A 13,899-nucleotide genomic window follows, 5' to 3' on the forward strand; every position below is an offset into this window, starting at 1 on the left:
TGAAAAATGTACACACTATCAAATTATTCTGTTCATCTGCCATGCATTTATACTGCGAAGTAATCCAATAATCTGGCTTTCCGTATGAAAACATCTATCATCATGTTCACACGTATGTAACATAATATTATATGTACCGGTGTAATTCTCTTGTATCGGGACCTATGGCGTTCGTAAACCAATAATTTAATTGATAACCCCATTATTCTGACATATAATAACCCTGGGTTTTTTTCAAAGAACAAAATTGCATTGGTATCATATAGCAGGATCGTGTTGTCCTGAGTTCAACCATTTTCTCATGGAGACTATTCTGACGTATATTTATCCAGTGACTTCTACATGTATACAGTACATCAGGACTGGTGACCTTCAAGAGTGACAATGTGACAACACACCCGTGAAATAAATAAAAGGTAGAAATTGTACGTAATTTTGTAAGCTTTTTCTGATTTCTCCAGATGTATAAATATGTGAAGCGCTATACAAAGTGTGTTAAATAATCAAATAATCAATTGCAATGCCAATTTACAGATATCTACACCAATGTTACTACATGTTAAGACAGACATGTGATGTAAGACGCCCGGGGCATCTGTTGTTTGCCGATTTGGTTACGCGTGGCTTCTAACGGAGAGCCAGGTTTCCTTGGAATATGTTATCAGTTTACTCGTACTGATAAAGTATATGTGTTGACAGTGCAAGCAAAATCCTAAATACCGAAAGGCATAACTGATTTGGTGAGCTGTTTTTAATCATCTTGGAATACAAAATGGTAGAAAGGGTCTATTGCATGTCTATTGTACGTGCAAAAATGTTCACTATATGATGCAATTAAAGCTGAAAACATATTCTTTTGTCACATTCTATGGTATTCATGTTAGGAAAATATTTGTACGTGTTTACAGCTCGTGATGAATTAAGGTAAATTCGCATGTGCTGTAATGGGTCAGCTAGCCTTGAAAAAATAAAGTAAGATTGTTTATTAAGAGTTTTTGGCTGATTGATTGAATGAGTGTTTGACTGAGTGATTGACTTTCAGGATTACAGAAATGAGGAGTCTCTGTTCTAGCATTTCCATCTATGAAAACTGTATTTTAGTGACGATGTTAAAAGTATCATATTGTGACTTACATAACCGGTTTCAACATGTGTCTCACTCTAGAACATGGAACACGAGCAACATTAAACTTTCTCTCATCGTGTCCCTGCCCATTCGATGGACATAACATCAATCCCGAACACTCCATAATTTACTGTTATCCAAACATTCCCCTTAGAACAAACACCTGGTACGGCCACGTGCCCATATCCAGGCTACTCAACAAATTAAATCTCCACTTTTCTCCCAATTAAACTTCCTCTAGCGTTTGATCGCCGGAACGCGGCAGGTGAAAGAGACAAGTTAGGGTATCCAATTGCCCAGGTAAGTTTATTGGCCGCACTAGAGTGACATTCAGTAGGGATATCAGTTGTTAAGGAGATTACAGCTACCTGCAACAGTGAGACTCTTAGCGTCTGCGGAACTCCACAGTCGGAGCTGAGATTGTGTTGCAATAATTCAGGTGTTTTATGGTCGGAGTTACAAGAGGTGCTGTTGACTGGGAGAACGGCAGGAGCCATCGACCTGGTGCTAGTACACGTTCAATAGCAATGTTCACTGCCTCCTGACTGTCTCTTCCTTAGCATTTCCTGTAAGACAGCCATTTGGACTTGGCAAAATGAAGGAAGTCATTATGGGCATAAAATGACAAATTCATATACAATGTAACTATTTGCATATGTAATAGAATGGTTGAAAGGTAATTTCCAATAATGCTGTCTACCCATCGACACGGTTGCCGGTCACCAGTACAGAACGTATAAAGCACCTGAACACTGTATTGGGAAAGCATTAGGCAGACGAGCAGAAAACGGATACTGATGGGTTAAATGAATCAATATAAAACTGTTTTGTCTGAACACTGCTGCCCGTGTGTGAGAACATCGCAGTAGTCCTTCCCAACCCGAAACTAGTTATTATGTACTCACCAACCTCGTAACCCTCAAAGTTTTACCCTGGCGAATCTGAAGCCCATAGCTGGGGACTATGGAGTGTCAAACATATAAGCCTGAACCTTGGGCGTCTGAACCCTACACCTGTACCTCGTGAGTCTGAACCCTACACCTGTACCTCGTGAGTCTGAACCCTACACCTGTACCTCGTGAGTCTGAACCCTACACCTGTACCTCGTGAGTCTGAACCCTACACCCGTACCCCGTGAGTCTGAACCCTACACCTGTACCTCGTGAGTCTGAACCCTACACCTGTACCTCGTGAGTCTGAACCCTACACCTGTACCTCGTGAGTCTGAACCCTACACCTGTACCTCGTGAGTCTGAACCCTACACCTGTACCTCGTGAGTCTGAACCCTACACCTGTACCTCGTGAGTCTGAACCCTACACCTGTACCTCGTGAGTCTGAACCCTATACTTGTACCTCGTGAGTCTGAACCCTATACTTGTACCTCGTGAGTCTGAACCCTACACCTGTACCTCGTGAGTCTGAACCCTACACCTGTACCTCGTGAGTCTGAACCCTACACCTGAACCTCGTTAGTCTGAACCCTACACCTGTACCTCGTGAGTCTGAACCCTACACCTGTACCCCGTGAGTCTGAACCCTACACCTGTACCTCGTGAGTCTGAACCCTATACTTGTACCCCGTGAGTCTGAACCCTACACCTGTACCTCGTGAGTCTGAACCCTACACCTGTACCTCGTGAGTCCGGGCCTCAAAAGCCTGAATCTCGTGTCCGAACATTAAACTTCAGTGGGCGGTCGGGTAGCCTAGTGGGTAAAGCGTTCGCTTGTTACGCCGAAGGCCCGACTTAGATTCACGACATGGGTACAATGTGTGACGCCCATTTCTGGTGTCCCCCGCCGTGGTATTGCTGGAATATTGCTAAATATTCATTAAACTTCAGGACCTTGAGAAGGTGAACTCCAAAAGCCTGGACCTAATGTATCTGAACCTCTAATCCTGGACCTTGTGAGTGTGAACACCTAATGCTGGACCTTGTGAGTGTGAACACCTAATGCTGGACCTTGTGAGTGTGAACACCTAATGCTGGACCTTGTGAGTGTGAACAGCTAATGCTGGACATTGTGAGTGTGAACACCTAATGGTGAACATTGTGAGTGTGAACACCTAATGCTGGACCTTGTGAGTGTGAACACCTAATGCTGGACCTTGTGAGTGTGAACACCTAATGCTGAACATTGTGAGTGTGAACACCTAATGCTGGACCTTGTGAGTGTGAACACCTAATGCTGGACCTTGTGAGTGTGAACACCTAATGCTGGACCTTGTGAGTGTGAACACCTAATGCTGGACCTTGTAAGTTGAACACCTAATGCTGGACCTTGTGAGTGTGAACACCTAATGCTGGACCTTGTGAGTGTGAACACCTAATGCTGAACATTGTGAGTGTGAAAATCTAATGCTGGACCTTGTGAGTATGAACACTTAATGCTGGACCTTGTGAGTGTGAACACCTAATGCTGGACCTTGTGAGTGTGAACACTTAATGCTGGACCTTGTGAGTGTGAACACCTAATGCTGGACCTTGTAAGTGTGAACACCTAATGCTGGACCTTGTAAGTGTGAACATCTAATGCTGGACATTGTGAGTGTGAAAATCTAATGCTGGACCTTGTGAGTATGAACACCTAATGCTGGACCTTGTAAGTGTGAACATCTAATGCTGGACATTGTGAGTGTGAAAATCTAATGCTGGACCTTGTGAGTGTGAACACCTAATGCTGGACCTTGTGAGTGTGAACACCTAATGCTGGACCTTGTAAGTTGAACACCTAATGCTGGACCTTGTGAGTGTGAAAATCTAATGCTGGACCTTGTGAGTGTGAACACCTAATGCTGGACCTTGTGAGTGTGAACACCTAATGCTGGACCTTGTAAGTGTGAACACCTAACGTGGACCTTGTGAGTGTGAATACCTAATGCTGGACCTTGTGAGTGTGAACACATAATGCTGGACCTTGTGAGTGTGAACACCTAATTCTGGACATTGTGAGTGTGAACACCTAAGTCTGGATCTTGTGAGTGTGAACACGTTATCCTGGACTTTGTGAGTGCGAACACCTTAGTCTGGATCTTGTGAGTGCGAACACCTAAGTCTGGATCTTTCGAGTATGAATACGTAATCCTGGACCTTGTGAGTGTGAACACCTAATGCTGGACATTGTGAGTGTGAAAATCTAATGCTGGACCTTGTGAGTGTGAACACCTAATGCTGGACCTTGTGAGTGTGAACACCTAATGCTGGACCTTGTAAGTGTGAACACCTAACGTGGACATTGTGAGTGTGAAAATCTAATGCTGGACCTTGTGAGTGTGAACATCTAATGCTGGACCTTGTGAGTGTGAACACTTAATGCTGGACCTTGTGAGTGTGAACACCTAATGCTGGACCTTGTGAGTGTGAATACCTAATGCTGGACATTGTGAGTGTGAACACATAATGCTGGACCTTGTGAGTGTGAACACCTAATTCTGGACATTGTGAGTGTGAACACCTAAGTCTGGATCTTGTGAGTGTGAACACGTTATCCTGGACCTTGTGAGTGCGAACACCTAAGTCTGGATCTTGTGAGTGCGAACACCTAAGTCTGGATCTTTCGAGTATGAATACGTAATCCTGGACCTTGTGAGTGTGAACACCTAATGCTGGACATTGTGAGTGTGAACACCTAATGCTGGACATTGTGAGTGTGAACACCTAATGCTGGACATTGTGAGTGTGAACACGTAATCCTGGACCTTGTGAGTGCGAACACCTAAGTCTGGATCTTCTGAGTGTGAACACCTAAGTCTGGATCTTCTGAGTGTGAACACGTAATCCTGGACCTTGTGAGTGCGAACACCTAAGTCTGGATCTTGTGAGTGTCGTAAGCGTCGAAAGCGTCGTAAGAATATGTTCACTCACGGATTACTCATGCAGACTCCCCGACGGAACGCAGGGTGTCAGTTTGACAACAGTGTTGGTTCTGTGAAGACAGACCTGTTCAGACAATCAATGCAATACGAAGGCTGGCTGAAAAGTTCTAAGCCTAAGTGGGATATCTCGATCGGATTGAAACAAACTTTTGCCACCAACAAGTACAATCATTTAATGAATCATAGACACAAGAACTGCAACTGTAGTGTTATTATTGTCTTTGTACCAGACCATCTTGTGAACCTACCCATTGAAACCACCAGAAATCGACAAAACTGGCTATAGGGCAGTCACCAAGTACCTGCAACTGAAAGGGCTAACTCCAACACAGATACATGCTGAAATGGTCTCCACTTTAGGGGATGATGCCCCTTCCTTTTCCACTGTAAAGACGTGGGCTGCGGAATTCAAGTGTGGCAGAGAGAGCCTTGACGATGACCCGCGTCCAGGAAGGCATCCAACGGCAACCATTCCGGAAAAAACATTACCCGGGTGCATCACTTGGTGATCGACGATTGACCACTCGACATATTGCCAGTGTTGTGGGCATCTCTCATGAGAGGGTTGAGCACATCACCAACGAGTTGGGAATGACAAAAGTTTCTGCAAGATGGGTGCCAAAGCTCTTGACAGCGGATCAGAAACGTGTCAGATTCCTGACGTCCCGTGACAATTTATGCCGTTTTGAAGCAGATCCCGATGATTTTTTGGCCCGATTTGTAACCATGGATGAGACCTGGATTCATCATTTTCAACCAGAAACCAAAATTCAGTCTGAGACAGTTGCGTGAAGCTATCAAAGCTAAGCGACAGGGAATACTCACTAAAGGAGTCCTGTTCCACCAAGACAATGCTCCTGTCGCCATTTTCCCAGTAATGATGACGTCATTTCCGCTGTGAATGACTTGTTTAGGGTTGCTGAAGAAAATTTCTTCTTGACCGGCATCCAGGCCTTGCAGCATCGCTGGCAAAAGTGTGTAAACCTGGAAGGGGACTATGTGGAGAAATAAATGAAAACCATCGACTTGGTACGGGTCTTTCACAGTTAGGCTTAGAACTTTTCAGCCAGCACTCATAGATACCCATAGTGACTACTGACGGTACCATCGGGTCACGCCAGTGGATGCTGATTAACAACACATTATACACGATACAGGGTACAGTTTATTTGGTTTATGGGAAGCCCTTTCATACATACATACATACATACACACATACACCCATACACTTATGTAATTTGCATACAACAACATAGATACAAATATGAACGACTAACATAGAATTGTTGTTCATAATCCGCTTTCATAAATACAACTTATGTACAGAATGTGACCTCGACTCGGCTGTGTTGGTATTGGACTTGCTCGCGAATCGGTGGACCATGTATCTGGATGTTTTCTATGTGCACACATTAGGTAACATCTCAGTTGAAGTATCATACGCATCACATGATTGTCCGTAGTATTACTCGATATCGGTTCACCAATAATACAACTGCCGAAAGAAAGGATAGACCGGCCAATGGATTGTCCTGCCAAACAGCCTGGGGTCAAATTCGTGTTTTTTAAAACCAAAAGCGAATGCCCCCTGCGGTGACAGTGCGGCACTAGGGGCAGAAGGCTCGAGTAACATGTCTTTCTGTTTAGTCTTGTAGCGCCGATTTTGGAACCACACTTTCACCTGTCTCTCGGTCAACTTCAGCGACTTGGCCAGGTGCGAGCGTTCTGGGGCCGAGATATATCGGTGATGGCTGAAACGTCTCTCCAGCGCTACCACCTGAGAGTGCGTGAACGACGACCGACGTCTGCGCTTCCCTTCCCGCCTGGAGCCGGGGTCTGGAGAAACAAGGTGACATGTGTACATCAGCTGACTTCATCTCGATCTTTACACTGCATCAGCGGCTATACCAACAACCTGCGTCGCTATAGTGACCATATTGGTTTAAAAACAACAACAAATATCTAGAGGTAATATACATAGCGGCTGATAAAAAATCATTATTATATAGTTTAACCTCGTGTATAAATATTCAGACATATATATTTATATACGAGGTTAAACTATATAATAATGATTTTGTATCATCATGTCTGATTATATTACTCCCCCTCCATTTATAATACTAAATGATGCCAATGGTATTTGTTCCATTCTTCCCCCACAAAAATGACAGAATGCTTGAGAAGGTTGCATCGTCTCGAATCATACCACAACATCAGCCGCTTCCACAGCAACGTGTGCCGCTATTGAAACTAAGCGACACGAGTAGCTAGATAATACTGTTTTGTCTAGAATATTACTTTCTGTCCCGTCCTAGTACGAAATGAGGACAATGGAATTTGTTCCATCCTCTCAAAACAAAAACGTAAGAGTGCATTCTTGTTGAAATATACTCTAATGATATATCCAGCATTTACTACAACAGATTTCCACTATACCCCTGAACGCAACAGTTTATCTCCAATGTTACCTTATGTCCATAATTCCAATGATGTTCTGTAACGTACATCTTATTTAATTGACACCAACGAACTTTTAAGCAGTATTTATTTTTAACTTAGATTAGGATACCGTAAATGAAGGGAAAGCTGACAGAACGTCCTTTTCTTCCTTCTTACCGCTTCGTTATAAAGCTTTTACAAAGTATAGATGCTTCACACAACATCTGGTAGTGCTAATTGTGCAGTGCTCCAGTGCAAGATAATAGTGCAGAAAGTTGTTCGTTATTATTGTCTTATTTAATACAACATACAAGTATGACACAGTATTGAACACTGCATCGGCACGACGGCACGGGTGTCTCTGCCTTGTAATGAATGTGGGATGTGGGTGTTCGTCTTACATGAACTTTCAGACCTATAGGAAATATTGAAATAATGTCGTACATTAATATTACTTTAAATATGTCAATCATTTGCCATTACGGCGTAAGTGCTTGTCGAGCATATTGTATCTGGAGCAGCAGGTCCCGCGTTCCCCTCCAGTTTGTACATGTAGGTCCCCGCGTTCCCCTCCAGTTTGTACATGTAGGTCCCCGCGCTCCCCTCCAGTTTGTACATGTAGGTCCCCGCGTTCTCCTCCAGTTTGTACATGTAGGTCCCCGCGTTCCCCTCCAGTTTGTACATGTAGGTCCCCGCGCTCCCCTCCAGTTTGTACATGTAGGTCCCCGCGTTCCCCTCCAGTTTGTACATGTAGGTCCCCGCGTTCCCCTCCAGTTTGTACATGTAGGTCCCCGCGTTCCCCTCCAGTTTGTACATGTAGGTCCCCGCGTTCCCCTCCAAGCACGTAGCCCCGCGATGCAGTCCTCCCCAGCACAGCTTGTGACAGTAAACCATTTAGCATGCTATACCTATCTTACATTTGCAAAACATACCACAACATCGCACCAAACTGCCCCCTTAAAATCTGGTCTCTCTTACAAAAATAGTTTGCTTCTTCGTCGCCAGGTGGCAGTAATACAAGGACCGCGTGCGCGCCACGTGCCAGTAAAAGTCATATTTTATTCCCTTAAGAAGATGCATGTCTGAAATGGAATATTTCTCGTTTGTGGATAATGACAGTTGAGATTCTTCAACGTGTTTTACGAGCGCAGTGACTGTCATATTTCAACAAGTTGTTCTAATTTGAGTAATTGCATTCCATTGTTGACATAGATCAGTCAGAATGTGATGAGAGGCGGCAGACGTCAAGACGGCTTTGATTTTTGTATTTTCTGGGAGGAAACATCCTGATTAATGACTTGCTTAAATAGCTTGTTCCATTTAAACACAAATAGAGAAATCGATTTTGCGGCTGAACAAATAACCGAAAAAGAAAACTTGAATGATTTAAGTCTGATAATTTATTTAAATAGTATGAATGAATATAGGATTTAACTTCCATACAATGTAGCTGGCAAATATTCGAGCGATAAACATGCATTGATTATGCTAAAACCACTCGAGTGACAACAACTTTTCGTCTGTCTGCAATATTTGCTCACATAACGAGATCCGCAATCGTTTATCAAAATCAAGTTTCTTATTGCAATAGAATACATACGGTAGTTGTATGCTATTAAAACACAAAACAGTTACTATAACTCGGTAATAACTTGTATTTTATCCAGAAGATACGGGGAAGAATTTGTGTCAATAAGTTCTCACAGCTCTGAAAGGTACATACTTCGGTTTTGCGGTGTTCTGATACAAATGGTTTATTATATTGTATATTAATTATAGTAACTCTTATGTAAAAAATAAATGTATCTAAACAAGTTTGCATTCACCCAGTGGAAAAAGAACGCCACAGAAAATCATAACAAGCAGTCAAGAAAGCAAACGTCATATAGCTGCACGTGTCAGAATCTAAACATATTTAAAGACGGATAAATAGATACAATTATTATAATGGTATTAATATATTATTTGGACAGATCTTATCCTTCATTGACTTCAAATGGAAATATCAGTAGAAAGCTATCATACATTATTACACTGAGAAATATTGATATGTTTTTTTCTAAAAATTGACCCTAAACACAAAGGATATATAAAACAATTTTACACAAGTCACATTAGCATCCTGGATTTAACGACATATAAATGACAAATGCCACGATCTCATAGTCAAGTGTCGTATAGATATTATGGGTATTTAAAAAGAGCATTATATAAATAGTGACTATCAGCGAAAACACACAAGTAATAATAAAGACGATGTTTCCAATAAAGATGATTCCCCTCTACTGCTTTTCGTTTTCATATGTCATAATTACTGCTTCAAAATATTTTCTGTTTAGATTATAACAGATTATATGTTTTAACCTTTATTAATTATTATAGGTAATTGTGGAGTATTTACCTGGATGATGAAACGAGTCTTGTGGAATATCTGTGTTCTGGAACGCCGTACATCGGCTGGCCGCTGGTTCTTCAAGATCAGTGTCGGTCACGGTGTTGTCGTTGTCGGAGTCGGTGCTGGCTGCCGCATCACTAACATCACAGATTTGTGGGACAGGCCAACAATCAGTATTTTTCAAAATATGGTTTTGAAACGAATCTTGTCCTACGTAGAGCCCTAGAATTGTCTGTTCGGCGGGCGTAGGATTATCAACGGACTGCGTATCCTCGCTCTTTGTTGAACACGGCTCCTGTTTAGCCTGTGGAATGTTATTCAACGAAATATCAGTTTTCTCTAGGCTCTGTGTGTGAGTTTGTAGTTTCTCGCTATGTTTGACACAACTATCTGGTGTCGCAATCGAATTGCAAGTCTTCATCTGGAACATTGGCACCGCGGCTTTCAAGTCGTCTCTTTCAGAACCATTGCAAGGAGCCGTGTCGCATTTTTCTTTCCGCTTGAGAATGTCGTCAATTGAAAACTTGGTCCGGTTCATCTTTGACGAGGGCTAGCCAACACTACTGTCTCTCCATCTAAAAAATCATATTAATATCATCTAACAAAACAAATATGCGTGGGACCAGATTGGAAGAAAATGTGCGCGCGCAGTCAGGTTGCCATGGTTATGCAGAAGTGTGAGAGTACTTACTGCCGATAGCGGTGTACGCGATGAGTACCGCAGATGAACAGCGATGATTGTCACTGGGGAACAATATAGTCCACGCCATTGGCTGAGGTAGAACGCTCGCTGTTTCTTGAACAAACAGCCTCAAATATTAACCAGTCCATGTGCATGATCTTGTAAAGCTTTTCTCTCGGCTGGAAGCTAGGGGCCTTGCTTCTTAAAGTTTTAACGATGTTACTGCTTAGTCCTTAATTGGGTGTAGGGTCCTTGTATTACAAAGATGCAGAACCAATCAATATTGGGTCCCTCCATGTTTGCCATAGGTTTACTTCCAACCACACTTTTCGATATACGAATACATTGTGATGTTGAATTTATAACACGCGACAAGGCCTCCATGTTCACAGAGGTATGATTAGTTAGTCCGAAACTGATTAATTGTTGTAACGTTTCGTACAAATGTGTGGTTTCCTTTATTTGTAAAATATTCCCAAACAAATTGTCCTTTTGACAGTTCCGAGCGTCATGGTAGGAGGACCAGCTGCGTGCCAAGCCTCTCCTGCCCGTTCCAAGATGTCGGGAACATATCTACATTTGCATTATTTACAAACTAAAAATAAGTTAAAATAATAAACGGTTCATTTATTTGCTGTACAAATTATATGCAAAATGAACTGCACAGTCTGCAAACGTTAAATGTGAAAAAGCAAACACGGTGACAAAAATAAATTTCTTGTTAAAATATAACTGTTACAATTGTAGGGAAATTTCTATCACTCTTCCTATTTTCTTTTCATTTTGTTCTTGCTTGTGCACTCTCTATAAACATATGCGGTGAGTTGTCATCTAACACGGTGAATGTTGCCTGGGTACACGTATTATTTTAGATCAAAGACATTTGAAAAGGAACTATTAAAAATCTTTAAACTTGTTTGCTTATAAAAATACAAACTAGAGGATAGTTGTAACATTTATAAAGGCCGAAAGACATAATTGTTTTCTAGCTTCAATGGACGGTTTAATTCGATTCCAGGAATAAAAGATCAAATTGACATTTTATATGTGCAAAGATGTGTTTCTTTTTCATGCATAACACACATTTTGCGTATTACATTTCAACCACTGAACTTTTCATAAAACGAATATAATCTTTCATCTATTTCTAAAATCTATATTTATCAAAGAAACAAATATATATGTGTAGAATTTTGAATACAGCGACACATCACATATTTATCCATCTGGCAAGACGATCACACTGCAAGTCGATATTAGAGAACTTAAAATTCCGTGTCGATTGACAGCGGAAACCTAACGATTCTTAAAGTAGAAATAATAAACTCACAAAATGTTAAATCGCCTCGTGTTGCACTGGCGCGGTGGAGTACTCCTCTTTCACCTGCACACCAGCAATACTGAAGGGCTGCCTCGATCCCCTTTCCTGGCGTTGACTGAAAAGTGAGATTTCGATGTGTTTCCCAGAATTGTCAGAATCCTGAGGTGATATCTTGTTCTGAGAGGGGTAACACAAGGAGAAGAAACCCTTTTTACTCATTACTATCAATTTTCAGCACATAAGGAGAAAATGACTAGCCTAGCAATACAGGTGTTTTTAACATTGTCCAACCATAGAGTGGGGAGGGTATTTTTTCGCATTTCTGTTCTAATTAAACTTATTTAAGTAGAAAACGATTAACCCACACTTGCTTGGGCGAGGTGTTAACTACAGAATCATATTCTGCTAATGGAGGGTGAGAAGAAGGCAAAAAACATGTCAGGAATTTGGACTTTTTCCGTTTAAAATATTCTGAAAGTGTTTTAAAATTTCAAGCATATTTCTCCACGTTTGTTTTATCCATTAGAACCAATGTCAATTGCTTCCAAGTAAATTTGTATGCTAATATTTGAAATTTAAGATTTAGATTAGTTAAGCATAAACCGAAGTTGTTGGACAACGATAACGTGGGTTTCATAAGTATTTTGTTGGAGATGTATGAGGTTTTTACTTTTCAAAAGAACTGCAAATACAAGCGTTATGACAAAGGTTTATATTCAGTGAACTCAAATATTTTCTTAAATTAAATTATTCTGTCATTTAAACTTTGTAGTGGGAACATTGGAACAAAACCGTTATACCAAATAGACACGTCCATCAAACACGCGTCATGACATTGCAAAATATAAATAAGTCAAGAAATAAATGCAATAATCTTCACAAGATCTTATGTGTCATGCATTTAACGCCCTTGACATGTATGTCATATGTAGCGTAAGATTTGCTCAACAGCTAACGTACGATCTTGCAACAAAGCTAATCTAACCGGTACGCACCCATCCCACCCCTCGTCATTCTCCGTCGCTTCTAGGCGATAATTGATCAGCAAATCCGATTATCTATTCAGGTAAATCATTGTTATTCGAGGTGCGCGTCATTGTTATTTGCAAGGTAAGACTCGACAACGAACGTTTCAGAGATTACTCCTCTGAGCGAGGATCACATATGGCGTTTCAACTCGCAATAACTCGCCTTTCGTTAATCGCCCCTCCCAATCTGGTCATTATCATTGTACTATGTTATCAAACTAAGTTAATTTCTTAAATGTCACATATAATTTGAACCTTATTAAGCTTGTGTTAGTTACCAAATACAAAATCTTCTTCAGCCGAGCGGCAGAATGTCACTTGTCCGCGTTAATAGAGATTTCATGTTAATGGAGGTTTTTGACGCATTGAAAAGACTATTGTGCTATTTCATTAATAGAATAATAATAACCGTTGTTAAGACGCATTATCGAGAAATGTGAACTAAAGACGCTCGGGTCATTTGAACATGTTTCCTGTGTATTATTCTACACAAAGATGGATATTTAAAGTCCACGTTAACACGAAACACAATTGTTTCATTAATAGTGTGTACACAAATTCTGAGACCGTTTTTTAAGTCAAGCGCGTGCAGGCATTAATGAAATAATTATTTACAGAATACGAAAATTTCGTCAAAAAATCAATTTCTTAATACAATTCTTTTTTGCCATAAATGTATGAATTTTGTTGTTGTATACTTTATTTTTGCAAAATTACATTTTGTTTGTAGTTTGAAGCATAAAAGCTTGTACTTTAACGTACAGTGATTGGATACTTTATCACTTCAAATAATTCGATATTTGCCTCTCTTGAATGTTCATTCGTTATTTATTTTCAATGGTGCCTTACTTCGCAATTGGATCTCAACTTGTTATTTACTGTGCAATTTTCAAACGGTACATTTTTTGAAATTATAATTTTTCACTTATATGTAACATTACGAAGTGTATGGGCATAATATTGCAAAAAACCCAACATGTTCTGCCTTTTCAAAAGACCACAAGGTACATGTTGAAAATCCACTAACAT

At 40.9% G+C, this 13,899-nt stretch overlaps 1 protein-coding gene across 1 annotated transcript; it reads right to left on the reverse strand.

The window, feature by feature from the left end:
- Positions 1-6,149: 6,149 nt before the first annotated feature.
- On the reverse strand, positions 6,150-10,725 carry LOC124111693 (homeobox protein MSX-2-like). The gene is made up of 2 exons (XM_046471449.2): positions 9,846-10,725; positions 6,150-6,838 (listed from the first exon to the last, which is right to left on the reverse strand). The coding sequence occupies exons 1-2, from the start codon at positions 10,375-10,377 to the stop codon at positions 6,483-6,485; spliced, it is 888 nt and encodes a 295-aa protein (XP_046327405.1). The 5' UTR covers positions 10,378-10,725; the 3' UTR covers positions 6,150-6,482.
- Between the last annotated feature and the right edge of the window lie 3,174 nt (positions 10,726-13,899).

This window comes from Haliotis rufescens, unplaced genomic scaffold (assembly GCF_023055435.1).
Source record: "Haliotis rufescens isolate VD_foot unplaced genomic scaffold, xgHalRufe1.0.p SCAF_12, whole genome shotgun sequence".
NCBI classification, from domain to species: domain Eukaryota; kingdom Metazoa; phylum Mollusca; class Gastropoda; order Lepetellida; family Haliotidae; genus Haliotis; species Haliotis rufescens.

Bases quoted from the DNA above. Each gene is read 5' to 3' on its own strand.
- LOC124111693 (XM_046471449.2), bottom strand. From the start codon at position 10,377: ATGAACCGGACCAAGTTTTCAATTGACGACATTCTCAAGCGGAAAGAA. The intron at 6,839-9,845 runs GTAAATACTCCA...TTGTTTCTCCAG, and splicing joins AGACTCGTTTCATCATCCAG to ACCCCGGCTCCAGGCGGGAA.